Consider the following 26,317-nt stretch of genomic DNA (forward strand, 5'->3'; position numbering starts at 1 on the left):
TATGGGGCAGGGAGCTCTCAGATTGGGAACAGCTGATGGAGAGTGGATTTGGTGGCGCTAGTGGTTAAAAAAAAAAAAAAAAACCCTCTTATGCAGGAAACAGAAGAGAGGCGGGTTTGATCGTTGGGTCGGGAAGATCCCCTGGAAAAGGAAATGGCAACCCACTCTAGTATTCTGGCCTGGAGAATCCCATAGACAGAGGAGCCTGGCGGGCTATGGTCCATAAGGTCGCACAGAGCCGGACACGACTGAAGTCACTTCGCAGGCGCGCAGGGGAGAGGAGGTATGAAACATCTCAGGAGTTTGAGGAATGGGGAGACAGAACGCAGGGGAGAGGAGGTATGAAACATCTCAGGAGTTTGAGGAATGGGGAGACAGAACCCAGCGTTAGTTACCAGGTAAATGGTTCAGGATTTGGTACTTGGGCCTGAGGGAGAGGCGACAAGGAAGGAAGAAAGGAAGGCCTTCTGTTTGGGGTTGTCACAGGTCAAAGAGAAGGAAGTGAAAGGGCCTTGCAGACGACTCTGGAGCCAGAGACTCCTTGTCTGAAAAATGTGCGAGGAAGATCCTCAAGGTAAAAACAGGTCATTTATGAAGTTCATTATTTTCAGAGGTGAAACAGAAAATATCTGAGTCCTCTCTCCCTCCTGCTACCCAGCCAGGCATTTCCAGACCATGCTCCATGGCCGAGAAATGTTGCCACGCAAGGCAGAGGTCTCTTGAAACACTCTGTAACCCACAGATTTTAAGCACCACGGGCAAGTGGTTCTTCACATTAAACATGATGATAGAAAAGACAATTATGGGGGCGTGCAGATGGCTGGACTCCGGCGCGGAGTGGCGGCGGCGGAGTCGGCGGGAACGGCGGGGTTTGGGAGACCAGGGCGACCGCAGGGCCGGAGGCAGCAACAGTTGGAGAAGCAGCGCTCGGCGCCATGGCCGGGACCGCGCAGCAAAGAAAAGAAGAAAGTGAATTGCAAGCCCAAGAACCAGGATGAACAGGAAATTCCTTTCAGGCTGCGAGAGATTATGAGGAGCCGGCAAGAGATGAAAAATCCTATCAGTAACAAGAAGAGGAAGAAAGAGGCCCAGGCAGCCTTCAGTAAGACATTGGAGAAGGAAGCAAAGGGAGGGGAACCGGACATTGCCGTACCCAAATTCAAGCAGAGGAAGTGGGAGTCCGACAGGGCCTATGTCCGGCGCATGGAACAGGAGGCCCAGCACGTGCTATTCCTCAGCAAGAACCAGGCCAACCGGCAGCCCGAGGTGCAGGTGGCTCCCAAGAAGGAGAAGTCGGAGCGGAAGAAAGCGTTCCAGAAGCGGCGACTGGACAAGGCCCGGCAGAGGAGGGAGGAGAAAGCAGCTGAGGCTAGAGCAGGAGCTGCTCCAAGACACGGTAGAGTTTGGTGAGGTTGCGCTGCAGCCCCCAGAGCTGACCGCCAAGCCCAGGATGAGCCTGAGTAGGGACCAGCCTGGCAAGAAATCACTGATGCTGAAGAAGCTTCTAAACCCCGGCGGTGTGTCCCAGCCTCTGACCACCTCACTGGCCAGACAGAGGACCGTGGCGGAGGAGAGGGAGCGGGCCGTGAACGCCTACAGGGCGCTAAGGAGACTGCAGCAGCAGCGGCAGGGGACTCAGTCGCCGCAGCCACCCCACCTCGCGCCCGGGAAGAAGCCAGAGACGCAGCTGTGATGACGAGGGACCAGAGCTGCTGCACCTGGACTGGAGCTGGACAAGCAGATGGCCTACAGTCGAGAGTCCTTTCCCAGGACATATTCTGGGACTCAGGTGGGGGAGCGGGCTCCTGTTTTTTTCTCCCTAGACACTGCTCTTTCAGGAGTGACCATCCGCTGGACCCATATCTCGCACAGAGCATTGTCTGTCTCCTGAGCCCCCGTAGATGGAGCCACCACCTGGGTGAGATAGAGTCAGCGTCGCTTCCTTGAGCCTAGCGTCACATGCAGCTTTGTTCTGAACACACAGGTCCAGGCTGAGACACAACCCAGGGCCACTTTAGGGAGGGCCAATCCCATAATCCTGTCCCTAAATGCCAGTGAATTGTAGACACTGCTGACTCGATAAGCGAGGCTCTACCGGATTCGACAGAGCCACATGGCTGGAGCCAAAGCCAGACAGCAGGCTGGTGTGGAGCAGGGGCGGGGGGTCAGCATCTAGGCCACCTAGACCACTGTCACCACGGTCCCCACAGGATAGGTGGAGCCACCCCAGCTTATGTTGGGGTGTGAAGACTGAGCCACCCACACTGAGGTTGGGGAGGCTGAGTCCTTATGTCATCAAGGCCTATGGGGAGGACATGGCAGGGCTCTCCAGCAGGTCCAGAGTGGCTAGACAGCACGGACAGGAGCCCAGCCCAGGGCTCTCTTGCGATCAGAGGGGCCATGTAAGTTCCTGCTAAGGGCAGGGCCTGGCAGGGTTTGACCCTCACACGGGCGCCAAAGCACGGAGCACCTGGGTTTATCCTCCTGCTCAGGTGTGGGATATAAGTGAGAGCATGGGGATGTGGCTTACAGGCTGCTAGCAGTTGAACATGGAGGGACAGGGTCAGGCTGCTCATAGCCCTGTTGGAGGTTGACAGCCACTGGGCTGCCTTGCTCTCTACAGCTCAGGCTCCTCTAGCCAGCAAAGATGGCCTGAGCAGCTCAGTCAGTGCTAGGCCTCAGCACTGGCCAGGGCAGCCCTAGAGAATGAGTGTGGAATGGTATGGGATCTGTTTTGCTCTTCCCCAAGTTTGTATTTTATGCAGTGAAGTTTATTTTTTAATTAAAAGATTGAAGTTCTGGAAGCTGTAAAAAAAAAAAAAAAGACAATTATGTTTTCATTTACCCCATGTGCTACCAGCAAAGTTGAAAGGTAGCCTGAAATACTGAGATGTGAATGTAGGTACAGTTCGGCACACTCCCTTCCCTGTGCTGCGGCTCTTTAGTCACTAAGTCGTGTCTGACTCTTTGTGACCCCGTGGAATGTAGCCTGCCAGGCTCCTCTGTCCATGGCAAGAATGTTGGAGTGGGTCGCCATTTCCTTCTCCAGGGGATCTACCCGACCCAGGGATAGAACCTGCATCTCCTGTCTCCTGCATTGGCAGGTGGATTCTTTACCACTAGTGACACCTGGGAAGGCCCTTGAAGAGTAATTCCACTCAGAAACGTCTCAGTAATACTGGGTTGTAAAAGTACATCCAGAAAGCAATCCCTAGTTAAAAATAGCCAATGAAGAATCAATCTTCCCTATTCTTATTTACTGGCAGCTGTTGCAAAGCCTGGCTTTACAACCTCCTTTTATTAAGTCCACTAAAAATTCACATACAGTGCAATTCCTTCGATAGCTCAGTTGGTAGAGCGGAGGACTGTAGTGTGAAGTTTCTCAGGCATCCTTAGGTCGCTGGTTCGAATCCGGCTCGAAGGAATTGACATTTTGGACTTCCCTGGTGGCTCAGGAGGTAAAGAATCTGCCTGCAATGCAGGACACCTGGGTTTGATCCATGGGTTGGGAAGATCCCCTAGAGAAAGGAATGGCAACCCACTCCAGTATTCTTGCCTGGAGAATTCCAGGGACAGAGGAACCTGGTGGGCTATACTCCATGAGGTCACAAAGAGTCAGACATGACTGAGCAACTAACAACAATGCATATACAATATAAATAGCTTTCATAGGGCCATCAACTTGATTCCAAACACATGTGGGATATGATTCATGGGAGCTAATACACACATAGAGACCTTCTAGGCAGGTCTCATCATAGAACAGGATGAATTTTAAGAGAAATAAGTTCTTTTATGTGTCTGGAAGCCCAGACATACTTGTGCTAACTAACCTTAATTAGAGTGGCCAGTGCACACAAATTTCCCCCAGACAGCTCTGTTGGAGACTGAAAAAGAAAAATCAAGCCTGAACCTTCACATCCAAGAAGATTTTAATTAAAACCAGGTTTCTGGAGAAGAGTTCAGTTCAGTCACTCAGTCGTGTCCGACTCTTTGCGACCCCATAAACTGCAGCATGCCAGGCCTCCTTGTCCATCACCAACTCCTGGAGTCCACCCAAACCCATGTCCATTGTGTCAGTGATGTCATCCAGCCATCTCATCCTCTGTCATGCCCTTCTCCTCCTGCCCTCAATCTTTCCCAGCATCAGGGTCTTTTCCAATGAGGCAGCTCTTCACATTAGGTGGCCAAAGAATTGGAGTTTCAGCTTCAACATCAGTCCCTCCAATGAATACCCAGGACTGATCTCCTTTAGGATGGACTGGTTGGATCTCCTTGCAGTCCAAGGGACTCTCAAGAGTTTTCTCCAACACCACAGTTCAAAAGCATCAATTCTTCGGCGCTCAGCTTTCTTTATAGTCCAACTCTCACATCCATACATGACTACTGGAAAAACCATAGCCTTGACTAGACGACCTTTGCTGGCAAAGTAATGTCTCTGTTTTTTAATATGCTGTCTAGGTTGGTCATAACTTTCCTTCCAAGGAGTAAGTGTCTTTTCATTTCATGACTGCAATCACCATCTCCAGTGATTTTGGAGCCCCCAAAAATAAAGTCAGCTACTGTTTCCCCATCTATTTGCCATGAAGTAATGGAACCGGATGCCATGATCTTAGTTTTCTGAATGTTGAGCTTTAAGCCAACTTTTTCACTCTCCTCTTTCACTTTCATCAAGAAGCTCTTTAGTTCTTCTTCACTTTCTGCCATATGGGTGGTGTCATCTGCATATCTGAGGTTATTGATATTTCTCCTGGCAATCTTGATTCCAGCTTCTGCTTCCTCCAGCCCAGCCTTTCTCATGATGTACTCTGCATAGAAGTTAAATAATCAGGGTGACAATATACAGCCTTGACGTACTCCTTTTCTTATATGGTACCAGTCTGTTCCATGTCCAGTTCTAACTGTTGCTTCCTGACCTGCAGACAAGTTTCTCAAGAGGTAGGTCAGGTGGTCTGGTATGCCCATCTCTTTCAGAATTTTCCACAGTTTATTGTGATCCACACAGTCAAAGGCTTTGGCATAGTCAGTAAAGCAGAAATAGATGTTTTTCTGGAACTCTCTTGCTTTTTCAATGATTCAGCGGATGTTGGCAATTTGATCTCTGGTTCCTCTGCCTTTTCTAAAACCAGCTTGAACATCTGGAAGTTCATGGTTCACATATTGCTGAAGCCTGGTTTGGGGAATTTTGAGCATTACTTTACTAGCGTGTGAAGTGAGTGCAATTGTGCAGTAGTTTGAGCATCCTTTGGGATTGCCTTTCTCTGGGATTGGAATGAAAACTGACCTTTTCCAGTCCTGTGGCCACTGCTGAGTTTTCCAAATTTGTTGGCATATTGAGTGCAGCACCTTCACAGCATCATCTTTCAGGATTTGAAACAGCTCAACTGGAATTCCATCACCTCCACTAGCTTTGTTCACAGTGATGACAAATGATGTTAAAAACCCAGGTGAGGAAATGACTGAGGTTAAGTCAAAGACTCTGCTCCTTCTTCTACTTCCTACTATGTCTTGAGAAGAGCGTTTCGGTTGTTTCTTTACTTGTAAAACAGGGATTGTCATAGTACCTCCTTCTTAGAGTTCTTGTGAGGATTAAATAGGTTAAGTAAAACCTAGAACACGTAACTGTCCTTGGTATTCTCTATTTCTCTTTTATTTATAATTTCTTACTTTTATTTATATTATCACCTCAATCTGAATACTGTCGATTGCCTAAAAGCCATCAGCACTGCCAGTCATTTGTATTTAGGAAATGAGATTTTATCCTGCAGGACTCTACACTATTAAAGACAAAAATGTTAGAGACAACTAGTCCTAGACATAATTTAATCCATGATACATTGTCTCTCTTTTTTGGCCACGTGGCTTGTGGGATTCCCTGAGTGGGGGATCAAACCCTAACTGGGGATCAAACCCAGGCGCATGGCGCTGAAAGCAGGTAGTCCTAACCACTGGACCACCAGGGAATTCCCCATCTTTTTGTTTCTTTAAATAACAGCCGCACCATCTCATAACTCTTTGGGGGGCTAAGTATATAGAAATAAGGATCTGAATCACACACTGCTATGCTGCAAGGAGCAAAAACATTAAGTATGAGACTGGGAACTCACCCCTTTCCATCTTGAGTGGGCCTCTATGCTGGATGGGCGGTCTAGTCCTTCAGCAGAAAAGATCCTACCCTAGAAGGCAAGTCAGAGATGCCAAAATCAACCCAGCCACCTTCACGTCAAAGTCTTTCCTGCCTTCCCCCTTAGGCTGTGCATGTGTCTGTGTGTGCATGTATTAATAACCAAGGGCTTGGTTTGGTTTAGTCACTAAGTCGTGTCTATCTCTTTTGCAACCCTGTGGACCTATTGTTACCAAGCCAAGTTCATTTGCCTGAGAATAAAGCAAGTCAAACAGTGAGAGGTGGAGGTTTGCAGCAAAAACGGGTTTATCATGAATCAGTCAAGTGAGGAGAAAGAACAAATCACAAATCCACCTCCCCAAAGACAAGGGACTTGGGATATTTATGAGACAAAGAAGCAGGGTGGCCTGAAGTATGGGGAGCATGGGGAAAGGTGATTGTAGACTTTTAAAAGTGAGATAATTGTCCTCTGTGCAGGAACAACTAAGCTACACGCTGCCTCCTGGGATACATGCTCAGAATTTAGTGGCATTAGCTCACTCTGGGGGCAGAGTTCTCAAGCCTCTGATGGCAGATGGTCACCGATCAAACACGCATACCTAGGTACATGGTCAGTACTGCCAACCAGTCTTAACTGACTGGGGTGCCAGCTGGTCAACAGCTGACTTCAAGTTCCTGAAAAACAAACTGGGCAAACATCTCAAGATTCTTAGTGAGAGATACTATCCATAATGGTGGTGAAGGGTCTCTTAACATTGTTTAGGCTACACAATGCTTTTTGTTAAAAAACAAAGTGAGCTTGGTCAGTGAAGGCAGGTTAGTTTTTTATTAAGTAAGTTATAGTTTAATGGATCTAACTGATAACTACCCTTGGTTTCACAGATTCTAATCCATCATGCCAGCTCACACATGGCTGTTACCTATGCCTATGGAAGGCTTGATCCTCCACCTGCCAGTCCTAAAACTTCAAAGTTCCACCAGGCATGAAAGTGCCCACTGGTCTCTCCTTATTTAGAAGGGCAGCTCATCTCTTGAATTTAATTCTGTTGGCCTTTACATCTACAACTTTATGCCGGATTTAAGGAAAAATGCAATTTTTATTTTGTTTTTTGGCTGCATGGCTTGCAAGATATCAGTTCCCCACCTAAGAATTGGACCTGGGCAGTGAAATTTCACCAGGCAGTGAATGCCTGGAATTCTCTCCTCTAGACCACCAGGGAACTCCCCCAAATGCAATATTTTAAAATGCTATTTTTCCTAGTGTTTTCGGTAAGAGCAATGATCTTTTGCAGCCTTCTATACCCCCAACCTGAAAATAGAATCAAAATAGGCATTTCTAAAAACTGAAATTAGACAAACCAGACAATCCATTTTTTTTTATCAATATGAGTCAACCTAGGTTAAGAGAAAGAGGAATCTCCACTTTGATTTATCTTCCAACATGAAACACAAAAACTTACATTTTATGTTGTGTCACACTGAGCACTAAATTTAATCAAGTAGATTTCAATTTTATTTCTCTTAAGGATACTAAATCTGGTGACAGGTAAAACTCTGATACATGTTTCTTTCTTTTCGCAATATTTCAGGTTTTGAATATTTGAACTTTCCATCAGAATAATGTCAAGTGACAGCACAAAATGCGAACATTCATCTAGAATTCAGCAGAAAAGTGATCCACAGCAGGTCTCTGATAGGATATTTTTCATTGACGCTTCGAATCAGAGCTTGCTTACTATTCCAACAGACATTTTAGCATTAAGAGAATTAGAGGAAGTGCATTTGGAAAACAACCAGATTGCAGAAATACCCAAGGATATTCAGCATTTAAGGAAGGTCAGGGTTCTCTACCTGAACAAGAACAAGCTGAAGAATCTATGCCCGGAGCTGGGAAGGCTGAGCAACCTAGAGGGCCTGGACCTGAGCGACAACCCGCTGGAAGCCTCGTCCCTGCCGGTGCTTAGCGGCCTCCGCCAGCTCCGCCAGCTCCGCCTCTACCGCACCGACCTAGCGGACATCCCCGTCGTCATCTGCAAACTCCTTCACCACCTCGAGCTGCTCGGACTGGCCGGAAACCGCCTGAAATCTCTGCCCAAGGAGATAGTGAACCAGACCAAACTGAGGGAGATCCACCTGAAGCATAACCAATTTGCAGCGTTCCCTCTGGAGCTGTGTGGTCTCTACAACCTGGAGATCATCGACCTGGATGAGAACAAGCTCACGATCATCCCGGAAGAGATCGGGAACCTGACGGAGCTGAAGAAGTTCTACGCGGCCTACAACAGCCTGGCTGTTCTCCCGGAGTCGCTGGGCCGGTGCACCAAGCTGTCGGTGCTGGACCTCTCTTACAACCGCCTCCACGCCCTCCCGCCCACCCTGGGCGAGCTCTCGCAGATGACGGAGGTGGGGCTGGGTGGGAACCACCTGGAGAAGGTGCCGCGCCTCCTCTGCAGGTGGACCTCGCTCTTCCTGCTCTACCTGCGCAACACCGGCCTGCGGCTGCTACGCCGCTCCTTCCGGCGCCTGGTCAACCTGCGGTTTCTCGACCTCAGCCAGAACTTGCTGGAACATTGTCCGTTGCAGATCTGTGCGCTGAAGAACCTGGAAGTCTTGGCGCTGGATGATAATAAAATATGCCAGGTACTGATTCCTTGCCTGGCTGTTACTATGCTGCCCGGCCCTACACTGGTGTGGTTCCGTGTCTAAATATCAGAAAATTCGAGCTGAGTGTATGAGTGAAAAAGGTCATCGTTCATGTAACCTTTCCCGTCTGAATAGCTGCAGTAATCAAAATGGTAGCTGATGTTTATTTGCAGTATGTAGGTGCCAGTCACTGGGCTAAATGTTTTTTGTGTATTATCATATTGAATCCTCACAATGACTTTTTTTTTTTTTAATTTAAATAGCCTTTCTTTTTTAGGATAGTTTCAGATTTATAGTCAAATTGAGAACATATTTCAGATAATTTTCATACATTCCACACTGAGATTCCCCAACAATTAACATCTTAGATTACTATGGTATATTTGTTACAATTAATAAACCAGTATCGATACACTTTTATTCACTGAAGTCCATAATTTATCCATGTTTCCATAGTTTTGATCTAATCTTTTTCCGTTCAGGATCCCATCCAGGTTTCTACATTACGTTTAGTTTTTGCGTCTCATTAGCTCTTCCTGGCTATGAAAGTTTTTCAGGCTTTCCTTGTATCTGATGACCTTGCCAGTTTTGAGGTGTACTGGCAAGCTATGCTGTCGGATGCCCCCACTATTGGAATTTGTTTGATTTTTTTCTCATAAGACTGGAGTTACTGGTTATTGGGAGGAAGATTAATTTATACATTTGTAATACATTTGTATTGTCACACTCTGCTTTCCTTCCTGAGATCCTCTGACTTCCTGCATGATTTTTTTCTTAAATTGCATACCTTACTCACAATGACTTTCTGATGTGGGTGATATCATCCTCAATGATATAGGAGCAGAATGAGGCATGGGGCTTTTAACGTGTCAAGGCCACACACCTATACCTGATAGAGTCAGAATTCCAATCCATAACATTGGACTGCAGGGTTCATCTTCCAGAGTTCTGACACATGCAACCTTAGGCCCTAATGTTCCAAAACCAGATATCTGCAAAACCAGATTAGTCCTCAGAGAAGCTCTCCCATGTGTGTGCAGGGTGGTGTGTTCAGACATTCATCATAGTATTGTTGATAATCATGGCTTATGGGCGATAATGTGAATGTCAGTTGGGAGAGAAATTTGCAAGTAAATTGTGGTATATTTATATAATGGAATATTATACAATAGTTTAAGTGAACGGGAGCTATATGTGCCAGTGTGGATAAATCTCAAAATTGTGATGTTTATTAAAAAGTAAAACACCTAATTGCAGAATATTGTGCCACATAGAAATCTTTAATCACACAAAACTACATATACACAACATATAACACATATTTTATGTCCCCTGCATTGCAAGGCAGATTCTCAACCCCTGGACCACCAGGAAAGCCCCTTATTGTTTTTTAATATTTGAAAATTTGAAAGAACAGAGTTCTGTTAAAAGCAAAAGACTATTTGGGAGAGAAAGAGTGGAAGGTTTAGAAACCAACAATGGTAACCAAATATCATGTTTGTTTTTCCCGACTGTGAACAACACTCTCAATGTGTATCTTATACATTATAAAAGTCCTAGCTTTAAAGTTGTTTTTTGTTCTTTTTGAATCTTTTACTTGATTTTCAACTTTTAGAACTTTGGGATTTTTTGTTTTGTTTTCCTCATTGTTAGTTTCAAAACTGGAAGTAAACATTTTGATGATGACTTTAAGATTTAGGAAAAGAATCTAGTACTTAATTTCAACTTATTATATGCAGCAACCATCTTGGAGGATTTTAGAGTTTCTATGAGAAGCCCTCTGTCCATCCCCAGCTCTTCTGCTGCCAATGTAAGAATTCCTGTTACAGTGAGCAAAGTCTGTCATTCCATAGTGGGAGTGAAAGTATCAGAATATAAAGTGCCGTTGGGAGGTATAACACCGTTCACTTAAATTCTATTGAGTCATGAATGATACCTAATACTCTCTTGTGAGACTTTTTAAGAGGTCAGGGTGAAGGAGAGAATCACATGCAGACGGCCTCTTAGCAAAGATTCAGTTCAGTTCAGTTCAGTCGCTCAGCCGTGTCCGACTGTTTGCGACACCATGAACCACAGCACGCCAGGCCTCCCTGTCCATCACCAAAGATTAGCCTCATCCAATACCAAGCTTTACTGCAAGTCAGATTGCACCAAAACGTGGACATGTTCAGTGTTATTATGTTGAACGTGGAAATTTCCATATACGAGTACTTATGATTCTTCAGTTCTTATGATGGTATTACTGTGTTTTTTGTCTTCCTTTCTCAATTTCCTATAATTCCAGTCCCTCTAGGAACCTCCCAATCAATTCTCTCTCTAATGACACATGGCCTTTAAGCCAGCTTCTTCTTTCTCCCACCCCCAAATTTACCTCATGGACTTTTGGCACTTGAAGCCTAGCCAGTAGCTTTTTCTTGCCTAGATGGAGGTGAAAATAGCTGACTTTTCATGTATACCTAGATGGATTTTATGTGTATGGTCCATTCCTATTGTTGACTGAAAAAGTGATGCACAACCTAAAAGTTGAGAATTGTGTTTTATTTGGTGGACAGAACTCAGGACTTAAGCCCAGAAAGCGGCCTCTCAGATAGCTCAGAGGGACTGCTCCACAGAGATAAGGGAGGAGCCAGGATATGTAGGACTTTTCACGACAAAGAACACGTAGTCAGAACCTCAAATGATTTAACTGTTAATTAAAGAAAACCAAATTCTGACTTCCCTGGTAGTTTGGTGGCTAAGACTCTGTGCTCCCAATGCAGGGGGCCCAGGTTCGATCCCTGGTTGGGGAACTAGATCCCACATGCCACAACTAAGACCAGGTGCAGTCAAGAAACAAAAACAAAAAAACATTCACCCCTAAAAAAACCAAATTCTCAAATTAATTAATTCAGTGCTTTTCTATATATGGGAAGATGCAAGAGTCTAAGTTCATTGAAATCATGTATTTCAGTGACTTCATTGAAATCATTCTTTTGGTATGAGCCTAAAAAAGATCTTCACAACCCAGATAATCACGATGGTGTGATCACTCACCTAGACCCGGACATCCTGGAATGTGAAGTCAAGTGGGCCTTAGGAAGCATCACTAGGAACAAAGCTAGTGGAGGTGATGGAATTCCAGTTGAGCTGTTTCAAATCCTGAAAGACGATGCTGTGAAAGTGCTGCACTCAATATGCCAACAAATTTGGAAAACTCAGCAGGGGCCACAGGACTGGAAAAGGTCAGTTTTCATTCCAATCCCAAAGGAAGGCAATGCCAAAGACTACCGCACAATTGCACTGATCTCACACTCTAGTAAAGTAATGCTCAAAATTCCCCAAACCAGGCTTCAGCAATATGTGAACCATGAACTTCCAGATGTTCAAGCTGGTTTTAGAAAAGGCAGAGGAACCAGAGATCAAATTGCCAACACCCGCTGAATCATTGAAAAAGCAAGAGAGTTCCAGAAAAACATCTATTTCTGCTTTATTGACTGTGCCAAAGCCTTTGATTGTGTGGATCACAATAAACTGAGGAAAATTCTGAAAGAGATGGGCATACCAGACCACCTGACCTGCCTCTTGAGAAACCCGTATGCAGGTCAGGAAGCAACAGTTAGAACTGGATATGGAAGAACAGACTGGTTCCAAATAGGAAAAGGAATATGTCAAGGCTGTATATTGTCACCCTGCTTATTTAACTTATATGCAGAGTACATCATGAGAAATGCTGGGCTGGAGGAAGCAGAAGCTGGAATCAAGATTGCCAGGAGAAACATCAATAACCTCAGATATGCAGATGACACCACCCGTATGGCAGAAAGTGAAGAGGAACTAAAGAGCTTCTTGATGAAAGTGAAAGAGGAGAGTGAAAAAGTTGGCTAAAGCTCAACATTCAGAAAACTAAGATCATGGCATCCGGTCCTATCACTTCATGGCAAATGGATGGGGAAACAGTGGAAACAGTGGCTGACTTTATTTTGAGGGGCTCCAAAATCACTGCAGATGGTGATTGCAGCCATGAAATTAAAAGACGCTTACTCCTTGGAAGGAAAGTTATGACCAACCTAGACAGCATATTAAAAAGCAGAGACATTACTTTGCCAGCAAAGGTCCATCTAGTCAAGGCTATGGTTTCTCCAGTGGTCATGTATGGATGTGAGAGTTGGAATATAAAGAAAGCTGAGCGCCGAAGAATTGATGCTTTTTGAACTGTGGTGTTGGAGAATACTCTTGAGAGTCCCTTGGACTGCAAGGAGATCCAACCAGTCCATCCTAAAGGAGATCAGTCCTAGGTGTTCATTGGAAGGACTGATGTTGAAGCTGAAACTCCAATTCTTTGGCCACCTGATGTGAAGAGCTGACTCACTGGAAAAGACCCTGATGCTGGGAAAGATTGAGGGCAGGAGGAGAAGGGGACAACAGAGGATGAGATGGTTAGATGGCATCACCGACACAATGGACATGGGTTTGGGTGGACTCCGGGAGTTGGTGATGGACAGGGAGGCCTGGCATGCTGCGGTTCATGGGGTCACAAAGAGTCGGACACAACTGAGCGACTGAACTGAACTTAGCTACCTAAGGCCAGTATTCAGATCTTCCCATCCTGAGTTCCTTCAGGGTTCATGGTCCAGTAGCTGCAGTGGCTCAATGGTTGCTGCATCCTTTGTTTACTGATTTGGCAGGCAACATTTTACATTCACACTATAAGGGAGAAAACGCAGTTTCAGAATGCTTACAGCTCAGTTATACTGTCAGCAATAATTGTTCTCACCTGATGCTCTGCGGGCTTTCTGTACATCCAAATTTATTTCTGCTATAATATGACTATGATGGCATTAATTATTGGCTCTTGAATATCCTGGGAAAAAAATCTTTAGATATTCAGTGGGCTTTTGAAAAAGTAATGCTAAACCTATGAGCTAAGATCCAGCAATACGAATGAAATGACTGGGTTATAATGAAGTGGTTAGGTTAATAAATCTTTCCCTGTTATTTAGGACTGCACTAAATGCAGATGCTTTGTATGGAAGGGATCTAAGGGCCTGATGAAGAATTTTGAAATAGCCAAGAAGGAAAGCTTAAACATCAGTGTCTCTGGAGGTTGACTTGTTCTGAGTTTTCTTTTTATAGATGTAAATAAAACTGGAAATGTTTTATAACTTTTTAAGAAAATGAGCCCTCACCCTACATAACAAGGAGGAAAATGTCTTATGGTTTATTCCAAGTGTTGAAATTTTTGCCTACAGGTCAAAAGAAAGCCTACTATGGGGATAATCTATTCACTAATTATTTACCTATTCCACCCTAATCTAGGGAGAGGTTGGGTTGAGCTGAAGTCTACTAAACATTCTCATGAAAAATAGAATGGCAGGTTAGGGAATGGGTGGGAGGAAAGCCAAGGGTTAAACAGGGACCTGTGAGGAAAGGTTGCCCAGTGAAGAATAGAGCCTGGTAACAGAAGTGGTTCAAAATGAATGAGGTTATTAACATTCAGAGTTGGGCCTTTTTTTCCTACAAGAAAATAGGCGTCTATGTAACTTATTCAGTAGGGTGATTGTGTCATGTATTTAAAGAATGAGATTTTTCATGTGGTTCCAGAGGGCCAGCAAGAGGTCAACAGGGGATGTATTAGTGACACAGATTTTGGCAGAAGAAGGAAATCCGAGTATGTAGAAGGAAATCCAAGTGGTCTTCATCCAATGATCTTTTCATCCCAGGAGGTAGTGTTTAAATAAGAGCTGGATGGCTAACTATGGAACATATCCAACCACCATATTAGAGGGTAAGAACAGAGACATTTTTAAGGCCTTCCAACTCTGAAAGTCTAGGAATCTGTGCAATGCCTGCCTAATACCAGGGCTCATAGCCTTGGGATTCACTGCAGGGCAGAAGATACGATTATAATGGTTTTCATTGTTGTCTTTCCAACTGGTATTTTAACTAAAGTTTCAAAATTGCTGATCGAAAGCCTTTTAGGATGGAGGTCACATCACTAAATTGATCAGTGCCAATAACTGAATTAATTATGAATATTATAGTTGCAATAGTATACTAATAGGCTTTGTACTTTTTCTTTCAGTAGTGTCAAGCATTTGCTACACCATAGTTGAAAAATTTGCAGTAACATAGGTTAAAAATTGCTCTAACTTTATCCAGAGCATGAAAGTAAAGAGCACAGAGGTTGGAGAAAAAGTAGAACTCCAGACATTAGATCTACAAATACAAATACTATATATGCAAACATATGGGCCAATTTTGCATCTGCAGGAGATGTTAAATTGCTCCCTTTAAAAAAAAAAATCTGCCTCAAAACTAGAAGCCCAATTTATTTTCTTACTTTTAAAAATAATCCTGATCTGAAATTTATCTTTTTGAAATATTTCCAGTTACCTTCAGACTTTGGTTTACTTTCGAAACTGAAGATTCTTGGACTAACAGGAAATCAGTTCTCTTCATTTCCGAAAGAGATCCTTTCTTTAGCATCTTTAGAGAAATTATACATTGGCCAAGATGAGGGAGCCAAACTTACCCATCTGCCAGACTGCATTAGGAGACTACAGGTAAGCCTCCTCAAACGAGCAGGCAAAGAAGTATATGCCCACTGATTCCTTGGCTGATACTAAGAAAACATGGCTGTATTCTCACAGGTTGCATGTGGAATCATCTGTACTAGATTTCTAGCTCCCAGCAAGGAGTCATTATTACATTTTGAGGCTTCCACTGTCTTCCTGAACAACTGCAGGATCCACACTTGAAGAACATTTTATTGTGACTGGTCTTGGATATGTCAGGGCATACTCATTCCTTCTGTGTGGTTTGGCATGTTTTATTTGCAAAGTTGAGCCATACCACTCTCCAATCAATTTCCACTTTTTAAAAGTATTCTCTGAAAGTTGTACTTTTAAACTGTCATACAGATGTACTTTTAAACTATCATACAGATGATGTGGCCAGGAATCTGCATTTTGCATGAGAGAGTCTGATTCCCCTTCCTGCATGGTGGAAAGCATATCATGGTTTATTTAACTATTGCAACAGGTTCCTGCTGAAGATGGGTCCACAGCACTATGCTAAACCCCAGCAAAGCAACAATATAATGTTAATCAAAGTAGGTATACCGATGTGTCTTTATGTATGCATGCTTTAAAGCATGATTTTTTCATGTTCCTGGTGCTACACTTTTAATAATGAAGTAGGTATAAGCCACTACATAGCTCCCAGTCATGGAACTGAGTAATGACACACAGCACAGGTACTTCTCACCTATTCCTAATTCTTCATTCCTTTGCTCTGTGTTCACAGAACTCCTTTCATCAATATGCTCCTTGTACATGTCATGCCACACTCTCCAGAATCTTAGGGAGAAATGCAAGCATTAAATTTTTACCCAGTGAATCTGAAAATAGTCAACCTATTCTCTGTACATTTTGTCTACTTCCACATGGGCCATGTTGGGTTGATAATTGAGGCAATTGCAGTTCTATAGTAACTGCCACAGATAATTAGGTATTGAAAGGGAACAAATTATATTTATTGTTAAATGATCCAAATTGTTTTTCTGCATTAAGTTCTAGTGAAACAAATAAACACTGGATTCCCATGTTCTCTTTTCCCTGCATACCTGGGAACCATGATCAATGGCTTAACTCAAGATTAATTATATTTTTTGTTGATGATTCTTTAAATGTGTTTTCCCCTTAATCCTAATGAATACTATTCCCATTGAAAGAACATGGGAACTCATAGGTGATTCTAGTTACCATAATTCTTTTATTATGGTATGATAACATACTCTTCTGTTATTTCAGAATCTTAAAGAACTGTATATTGAGAACAATCATCTCGAGTATCTGCCTGTATCCTTGGGATCAATGCCTAACTTGGAAATTCTTGATTGCCACTGCAATCTAATTAAGCAACTCCCAGATGCTATTTGTGAAGCACAAGGTGAGAGATCTTTGTAGATCTACAACACAGTGGAGTTTGACTAGCATTTCCTATGATGGAAGGCATCCTTGTACTGCTAAAGATCAGTCTCAATGTTGAGGAGACTTCCCTGGTGGCTCAGACTGTAAAAGCTTCTGCCTACAATGCGGGAGACCTTGGTTCAATCCCTGCGTTGGAAAGATCCCCTGGAGAAGGAAATGGCTACCCACTCTAGTACTCCTGCCTGGAAAATCCCGTAGACAGAGGAGCCTCGTAGGCTACAGTCAGTGGGGTCACAAAGAGTCAGACATGACTGAGCAACTTTACTTTTCATCATTGAGAGCTTAGACCTACCCCATCATCTCCTTGCAGAGCTTCTTAGTTAGTGATACGGGGAAGGCAAGGCACCTGATTGGTACAGCTAAAAGCCTCACAAAGGCAGTTAGTTTATTGGGAATTGAAAAGAAAATATCAACTGCTATGAAGATTGGCATTCATCTTCATAGCCATTATACTGTGAACCAGAGCTTGCTGAATACCTATTATCTGCCAGAATTTGGGCTTGGGGGTCCTGTCGTAAATTTGCATTAGATCACTAAGTCACTTATGAGAAAAAGGAAAAGGATTGACCCAGAGTAATGAAATTAGCAAGGTAGTTGGGGCTGGGGGAGTTGGGGGTGGATGTATTTGATTGAGATGAAAAATCATACATCATTCATATTGGAACAGCAAATATTTTCCACTAGGTTAAACCACTCTGTATTTGTAAAATTAACAAGTTTTTGCTGAGATCCTCCTAGAACCAGATTTTTTAAAATGTTTCTTTGCCATATTGTGCTGAATCTTCAGGTGTATAGATATATTTTCAAACTGTGACTATTCTTTAATGAAAGAAAGATGAAGGAATATGAGTGGATTCTGTTGCCTGCTCACGGGACATTCCAAGACTAGCAGCAGGACTTCGCTGGTGGTCTAGTGGCTAAGAATCCACCTGTCGATACAGGAGTCACAGTATCAATTCCTGGTCTGGGAAGATCCCACAAGCAAGTAGGCTTGTGCACCACAACTATTGAAACCCAAGCTCCTTACAGCCAGTGCTCTGCAGCAGGAGAAGACACTGCAGCGAAGCCCACACACCACAACTAGGGTGTAGCTCCCACTTGCTGCAACAAGAGAAAGCCCACATGCAGCAGCCAAGACCCAGCGCAGCAAAAGATAAATTAAAAAAAAAAAAAAGAATGGCCACAGGGTTGGATCTGCGATACTCCTTAGTCATCTCCTGATTCTGTCCTTAATCTCTGGAGGAATGGAACATTCTCAACATTTTTCAGTATTTACTATTTTCCTGCCTCTAACACTTATTCACACTGACTTCAACAACTCTGAGTTGTTATAAAACATTAAATTTTTTTGTTGCATAGTCTAACAGAAAATAAACATTTCAAAGTGTTTGGACTAAGCAATGTATGCTTTAGTTTTGCTAGTTTTTAAGACAAATTCATTATTTTTTTTAAAAAATCATTTCAGCTTTGAAAGAATTACGGTTGGAGGACAACTTGATCACTTATCTTCCGGAGAATCTGGATAGTCTAGTGAATCTAAAAGTTCTAACACTAACAGGCAACCCCATGGAAGAACCCCCGATGTCAGTGTGTGTCAGAGGCACCGAGGCTGTATGGGAATACCTTAAAGAAAGGAGAAATATGAATGAATTGGCAACAAAGGTAAAATAAGCAATGATTTTGGATAACATATCCATAGTTTCTCGGAGTAGGGTATTGCTAAACTTTACAGATTATCCTATAGGGCTGCTCTTTGCACATCTACACTTTGAGAATTGTGATTCTTACTTATTGAATACTTTTACATCCTCAGGGCTAAGCAAGAGATTTTTGAACAAAAATCCTAGCATTTTTTTTTTTTTTTTTTTTTTGGTCTTTTCTGTTCCTTTTCTCTTTGTCAGATAAAAAGCCAACAAACAGGCAAAAGAAACCAAAACATCAAAGCCCCAAATGATCTAAAACTGTTGGGCTTGTCACTGGAGTGAAAGGCTATGTTAACTCAGTCAGATAAGCCTGTAAAGTTAAAAATGAAAGCATTGTGGAGCACAGGTCTAGAGGCCAGCATTCTGCTCTGCCACCAACACAGCTTCAAAGGGTTAAGATCCTCATTGCCCACTAAGCCAGTGGAGATATAAGGATACCCCAGAACCCTGGAATGTGTCCATTACAATCAGTATTCAGTATTCTCCATTCAGCTGGTCCAAGCCTGCATCATCTCACCCCCAGATGACTGCATTATTTCTCCAACTACAGTCCCTTGTTACTTGCCTGCTTCCCCTACCATATATATTCTTCCACTGAGCAGTCAGACCTACGCTGTTGAAACCTAGGTCAGATCTTGTTGCACTTTGCTGAAATCGACAACTCCCCATTTTACCTGGAATAAAAATTAGTCTTTGGTCTGTAAGACCCTTTATCAATGGCCCTCAATCAAATCAGACCTAGCACCCTCTCTTCTCTAATAAATACTATGCGAAACCTACCTTACTCTTTTTAAATTAGACTCATAGATAACATAAGCTACCACAAACATAATTTTAATAAATCAAAATAATGCCCAAACTTAATACAAAAGAAAAGTAGTTTATATTGAAATATTAATTTTAATATGTATATGCTCAGGGATGACTATGCTGGAAGAATGAAATTACTTATTACTCTTAGGATACTTTCTAGAAGTATTTTGAACAATGTACCCTCTTGTACATTTTAAAATTGATACTAGAACTTTTTTTGCCATTAAGTTTAGGGACTTCCCAGGTGGCTCAGATGGTAAAGCATCTGTCTACAATGCGGGAGACCCAGGTTTGATCCCTGGGTTGGGAAGATCCCCTGGAGAAGGAAATGGCAATCCACTCCAGTACTATTGCCTGGAAAATCCCACAGACGGAGGAGCCTGGTAGGCTACAGTTCATGGGGTCGGCGCAAAGACTTGGACACGACTGAGCGACTTCACTTTCACTTTCACTTAGTCATTGCAAAGGATTTACTTTCCAATAAATTTTTTATATCATCTTAAAATATTCTTGTTAAATCAATATTTTAAATGTACCTAATGGATTCTAAATACCATTATAATTTGATATCAGTAAACATCAATTTACAAAATATTTGAACAAACTCTTCCTTTACATGCAAAACTTTTGTCATTTATTTTTCTTCTTGAACATGTATTTCCATTCTACTTTCCCTTTATGTATGTATATATACATACGCACTTAATAAGTGCGTATGTATATATCAGTTCAGTTCAGTCACTCAGTCGTGTCCAACTCTTTACGACCCCATGAATCGCAGCACGCCAGGCCTCCCTGTCCATCACCAACTCCCGGAGTTTACTCAAACTCATGCCCATCGAGTCGGTGATGCCATCCAGCCATCTCATCCTCTGTTGCCCCCTTCTCCTCCTGCCCCCAATCCCTCCCAGCATCAGGGTCTTTTCCAATGGGTCAACTCTTCACATGAGGTGGCCAAAGTATTGGAGTTTCAGCCTCAGCATCAGTCCTTCCAATGAACACCCAGGACTGGTCTCCTTTAGGATGGACTGGTTGGATCTCCTTGCAGTCCAAGGGACTCTCAAGAGTCTTCTCCAACACCATAGTTCAAAAGCATCAATTTTTCGGTGCTCAGCTTTCCTCACAGTCCAACTCTCACATCCATACATGACTACTGGAAAAACCATAACCTTGATCAGACGGACCTTTGTTGGCAAAGTAATGACTCTGCTTTTTAATATGCTGTCTAGGTTGGTCATAACTTTCCTTCCAAGGAGTAAGCGTCTTTTAATTTCATGGCTGCAGTCACCATCCACAGTGATTTTGGAGCCCATATAGATATATATATAAAATCTAAATAATTAACAGATGAACTTTCATATTTCTAGGCTACAAAAATATTTATGTAAATTAAAAATTTTTTTCTATGATCATAGCACTTTAACATTCTGCATTGAATCTTTGTGCAATTAGTAGTAGTATACAATTGACCAAAACAATATAAAATCCAGTATAAATTTTGATATTCAATTATTTGACATATAGGATTTTTGGAAAGATTTTTTTCACATAGTTTATATGTTGTTGTTCAATTGCTAAGTTGTGCTCAACTCTTTGTGACCCCATGAACTGCAGCAAGGCAGACTTCTCTGTCCTTTATTATCTCCCAGGGCTTGCTCAAATTCATGTCCATTGAGTTGGTGATGCTGTCTAACTATCTCATCTTCTGCTGTCCTCTTCTGCTTTTGCCTTCAGTCTTTCCCAGCATTGGATCTTTTCCAGTGAGTCAGCTCTTCAAATCAGGTGGCCATAGTATTGGAGCTTCAGCATCAGTCCTTCCAGTGAACATTCAGGGTTTACTTCCTTTAGGATTAACTGGTTTGATCTCCTTGCAGTCCAAAGGACTTTTAAGAGTTTATATATCCTTGCATAAATATTACTTACTACTAGAATGAAATAGGGCTTGGCATCAGTTCCATTCCTATTTTTTATTTTCAGATGAAATGCTGAGAAAGCTTGTTCAAATTCACAAGTTGACAAGAAAAAGAATGGAAAAAATTTGTTTGCCTGTATTGTTTTGCTTTAAATGGCAGTGCTTCACACATCTCTGAACTCCCCCCAGATATAGCCCCCCGAAATTAGATCGTAGGCTCTCAGCTGACAAATCAACTTCAATTTTCTTGAAGGCAAAGAGCTGGAAACCACCTCTCTTATAAAAGGATCGGTTACCCAGTCCTTAGAGCCAACATCAATACTACTATTTTGAATTACCCCCTTTTCAGTGCCCCAGAGGTTTTTGGAGTCTTGGGCAACCCACCCTGGTCAGATTCAATTGGATGAGGGGCTGCCAAAGGGGCAGTTGGGAAGGGGTGGTGGGACTCAAGGTGAGACTGGAGGATCAGCAGTTGTGTTCCTTGGTAGACACGTTTTAGGGAGGGAGACGGATGAGAGTTGAAGCTCTGGAAATGAGTTGCTTCCAACCTATCCAGGCCTGCACACGCTTGGAAAGTCTCTGTGGACCAGAGTAAGTGGCGCACAATTGAACTCTGTTGAATCTTAACACACAAAAAGCCTTGTGAATCTCTGGAATCCCTCTCCTGGGCACTGCTGCTTCCCTGAAAAGTCACCACCTTAGCTGGTCTGCCGCTTTCAGGCTCGATCTCATCCTTCCCATTTTCACTTTACTTCAAGACTCATGCTTGTTCTTGCCTCTCTGTCTAGAGGTGCTTCCCCCCCGGGTGTGGGCAAGACTGTGGCCCTCACTAAGTTCAGTCTCTGTTCAAATATCCATACACCTGTCCTCAAGCCCCCTTATATAAAACAGCATACCTCCACCCACCTCATTCATTCATTCAACAAATATTTATGGAGCTGCAACTATGTACCTGGCACTGTTCTAGGCACTGGAAATACATTCCTGAACAAAATGGACAAATATTTCTGTCCTCATATTGCTTAAAGCCTGATGTGGTAAGAGTAAGAACATGAAGCATAACACATAATATATGTTAGAAAGTGATTTCTAAGTGATATTAGAAAGTGATTATGTTGTTTCTAACATAATCATATATGAGAAAGTGATTAAGTGGTATTGGAAAAAAGCTCAAGCTAAGGGGAAGTGAGGTTGCCAGAACTTGTGTGTGTGTATGTATTATAGGGGTTTTATTTTATTTTTTGGTCAAAACATGTACTTAGATAGGAAAACCTGGTAGAGTTCAGACTGCTCTTCCATTTCACTGGACAACTAAAATAGCCACTTACTCTATTTAGTCTCCTTCCATCTGATCTTGCTCTGTTAGCTGCTGCTTCCTTTTATTTTTTTTTAATTTTTATGTTATATTGGGGCCTAGTTGATTAATAATGTGTTAGTCTCAGGTCTAAAGCAAAGTGATTCAGTTATACATATATTAATATCCTTTTTCACATTCTTTTCCCATTTAGGTTGTTACATAACATTGAGCAGAGTTACCTGTGCTATACTGTAGGTCCGTGTTGGATATCCGTTTTAAATATGCAGTGTGTACACGCCCATCCCAAACTTCCAATCTCTCTCTCCCCCCAGCCTTTCCCCTCTGGTAACCGTAAGTTTGTTTTCTAAGTCTGGGAATGTATTTCTGTTTTGTAAATAAGCTCATTTGTATCTTTAAAAAAAAAAAAGATTTATAGAGGTTTCAGTTTATTGATATGGTCAGTGTAAGATTCTTTGGGAAATTGACTGTCTCAGGCAACTATTACAATATATCATAGACTGGGTGGCTTGAACAACAGAAATTTATTTTCTCACCTTCTGGAGGCGTGAAGTCCAGGATCATGGTACCAGCAAGGTGAGAGCTTCCCTTCCCGCCTCACAGATGCTGCCATTTCACTGCATCCTCCTATGACAGGGAGAGCAAGCTATCTGTCCGTTCTTGTAAGAGCACTGATTCCATCATGAGAACCTCACCCTTTCAACCTTATCTAAACCTCATTACCTTACAAGGCCCCATCTCCAAATACTAACACACTGGGGTTTAAGACTTCAACACATGAATTGGGGGGAACGTAACTCAGTTCATAGCAATGACCATCAAGCAGGTTCTTGAAGAAGTGGAGACATGAACCATCTGAATATTAGGAAGAGTGTTCCAGGCAGAGAAAGCAGCAAAGGCCAAGGTCCTGAGCTGAGATGGTGCCTACGTGCATCTGAGCAGCAAAGAGGCCTGCAGGGCTGGAGCGAGTGAGCAAGGGGAGAGTGAAGTAGTCCGGAGGGTGGGGGAAGATCGATAGGGCTTTGTAAGCAAGTGCAAGGACTTGAATTTTGGTTTTTTGTTTGTGTTTTTAAGAAGTGGATTTATTTAGAGAGATACAAATTCCAGGTGGTGCAGTGGTAAAGAATCCATCTGCCAATGCAGGAGACGCAAGAGACACAGGTTCAATCCCAGGGTTGGGAAGATCCCCTGGAGAAGAACACAGCAACCAACTCCAGTATTCCTGCCTGGAGAATCCCATGGACAGAGGAGCCTGGTGGGCTACAGTCCATGGGGTTGCAAAGAGTTGGACAGGACTGAACTGACTGAGCACACACATATACACATTCCACAGACAAAATGTTGTTGGTCTCAAAAGGTGAAAAAGACCTTGGGAGAAACACTCCACAGAGAAAGCATGGGCTGTCTCAGGAGGCAAGAGACCAGGACTTGAGTTTTATTCTGAGAGAAATGGGGAGCCACTGGCAGGTATGAAGAGTCTACTAGAGGAGGGATGTTCCTGGGTGGGTGTTAGGAAATACGATCTCAAGAACAAGTGAGGGCTCTGTAGCACAGGGGACTCTGCTCAATATTCCGTGGCAACCTGGGTGGGAGGGGAGTTTAGGGGAGAATGGATATTTGTATACGTTTGGCTGAGTCCCTTCATTGTTTACCTATAACTATCACAATAGTAATTGGCTATACCCCAATATAAAATAAGTTAAATTTTAAAAAAAAAGAACAAGTGACGATTCCCTGTAAGTAGGAGCACAAGTGGTCCCGGAACAAGAGAGAAAGCAGAGTACGGGCACACGCATCCCCCATGCTGTGCACTTGTCACCATCTGTCAAATTATACAGTCGTGTGTTTCTTGTTTATTGTCTTTTACCCTCACTGGACTGTGAGCTCCACCGACTCAGTGATCCTGATATTCAACTGCTGTTTCCCTAGAACCATGCCTGGCATGTAAAAGCACCAGATACTTTAAAAATGCTTTGCCTGGATGACTGGCCAACTGACAAAGAGAGAAGATAAGGTTTGCAGTTCTAGCTATATTCCATTCTCCATATTTTGAAAATCACATATAGCACACCAGAAAAAAGAGCTGTACCCGTCCCCAGTCCACTGTGATATGAGCTGATGCTGTTCTTATTTTCAGATTCAGGCTTGGTGGCGTGGAATGATGGTACGCAAAGGATGTGGGAGATTTGAAGAACTGCTAAAATTGCAAAAGAAGGGAAGGAATTCTCCAAAAGATAAGAAAGGAAAGAAAGATGTAAAAGGAAAACCTGTAAAGAAAAATAAATAATTTGATAAATGTATGAATTGAGGTAATGAAACCTGGTGGATTAAGAAGGCAAAATCTCTAGGAATTAGATGCCTATCATACAAAAATTATTCACAGAGTTATCAGTTCAGTTCAGTCACTCAGTTGTGTCCGATTCTTTGTGACCCCATGGACTGCAGCACGCCAGGCCTCCCTGTCCATCACCAACTCCCGGAGTTTATTCAAACTCATGCCCATCGAGTCAGTGATGCCATCCAGCCATCTCATCCTCTGTTGTCCCCTTCTCCTCCTGCCCCCAATCCCTCCCAGCATCAGGGTCTTTTCCAATGAGTCAACTCTTTGCATGAGGTGACCAAAGTATTGGAGCTTCAGCTTCAGTATCAGTCCTTCCAATGAACACCCAGGACTGATCTCCTTTAGAATGGACTGGTTGGATCTCCTTGCAGTCCAAGGGACTCTCAAGGGTCTTCTCCAACACCCCAGTTCAAAAGCATCAATTTTTTGGCGCTCAGCTTTCTTCACAGTCCAACTTTCACATCCATACATGACCACTGGAAAAACCATAGCCTTGATCAGACAGACCTTTGTTGGCAAAGTAATGTCTCTGCTTTTTAATATGCTGTCTAGGTTGGTCATGACTTTCCTTCCAAGGAGTAAGCGTCTTTTAATTTCATGGCTGTAATCACCACCTGCAGTGATTTTGGAGCCCCAAAAAATAATGAGACAGTTTCCACTGTCTCCCCATCTATTTCCCATGAGGTGATGGGTTATAGTTACATATAAACATAAAGATTCTTTTACTGAAATGTTTATGGATAAAATGCTTTGATGTCTGGGAATTGCTTCAGAATAATAGCAGAGAGAGATAAGTGTAGATGATCCAAATGAACCAATAAGTGTGCTTAGTCACTCAGTCATGTCTGACTCTCTACAACCCCATGGACTGTAGCCCACCAAGCTCCTCTGTCCGTGGGATTATTTTCCAGGCAAAAATACTGGAGTGGGTTGCCATTTCCTTCTCCAGAGGATCTTCTCTACCCAGGGATCGAACCCAGGTCTCCTGCATTGCAGGCAGATTCTTTACTGTCTGACCCACCTTGGAAGCCCTAAAATGAACCAAGATCAGCCATAAATTGTAATTGTAAAAGCATGTGATAGGTACGTGGAGGTTCACTATACTATCATGTCTGCTTTTAAAACTCTTAATTATGAAACAGTTCATAGGATGTTCCGAAGAAATGTGCAGAAAGGTCCATGCACCCTTCACCCTTCCTCAGTGTTGACATCCTCCATGACTATAGGAACGGACACCAGTACCATCCACAGGGCTTATTCAGATTCCGTCACTTATACATGCACTTGTCACTTATTTGTGAGTGTGTGTGTAGTCCAATGCAATTTTCTTACATGCAGCTTTTGTGTAGCCACCACCACAATCAAGGTACAGAATAGTTCTATCACCACTTGTGCTATTACCCTTAGTCACACCTACCACCTATCTCTCTTCCAGCCCCTAACCTGTAATTTTGTTATTTCAGGAGGATCATATAAATGGAATCGCATAATAAGTA

The 26,317-nt window shown here is 43.0% G+C and overlaps 2 protein-coding genes and 1 non-coding gene across 4 annotated transcripts in view; 2 read left to right on the forward strand and 1 right to left on the reverse strand.

Annotated features, from left to right (window-relative positions):
• The first annotated feature begins 813 nt into the window (after window positions 1-813).
• Window positions 814-1,693, forward strand: LOC133073886 (coiled-coil domain-containing protein 137-like). The gene is given in 2 exon segments (XM_061167870.1): window positions 814-1,364; window positions 1,366-1,693. Coding segments are annotated over 2 exon segments (876 nt in total). The 5' UTR covers window positions 814-816.
• Window positions 1,694-3,334: 1,641 nt separating this feature from the next.
• Window positions 3,335-3,424, forward strand: TRNAY-GUA (transfer RNA tyrosine (anticodon GUA)). Its single transcript is given in 2 exon segments — window positions 3,335-3,371; window positions 3,389-3,424. It is a non-coding gene; the product is annotated as a tRNA-Tyr (tRNA).
• A 2,411-nt stretch (window positions 3,425-5,835) lies between these two features.
• LRRC31 (leucine rich repeat containing 31) overlaps window positions 5,836-26,317 on the reverse strand; it is a 48,250-nt gene continuing 27,768 nt past the window's right edge. Inside the window, exons 9-10 of one of the 2 annotated variants that reach the window (XM_061167873.1) lie at window positions 23,017-23,107; window positions 5,836-6,176 (exon numbers count right to left, since the gene is read on the reverse strand). In XM_061167873.1, the coding sequence (XP_061023856.1) occupies window positions 6,149-6,176; window positions 23,017-23,107 (119 nt within the window). In that variant the 3' untranslated portion in view covers window positions 5,836-6,148. Of the gene's footprint in view, window positions 6,177-21,671; window positions 21,745-23,016; window positions 23,108-26,317 lie in introns of those variants that run through there. The other variant, XM_061167872.1, reaches the window with a different exon arrangement.

This window comes from Dama dama, chromosome 19 (genome assembly GCF_033118175.1).
Source record: "Dama dama isolate Ldn47 chromosome 19, ASM3311817v1, whole genome shotgun sequence".
NCBI classification, from domain to species: domain Eukaryota; kingdom Metazoa; phylum Chordata; class Mammalia; order Artiodactyla; family Cervidae; genus Dama; species Dama dama.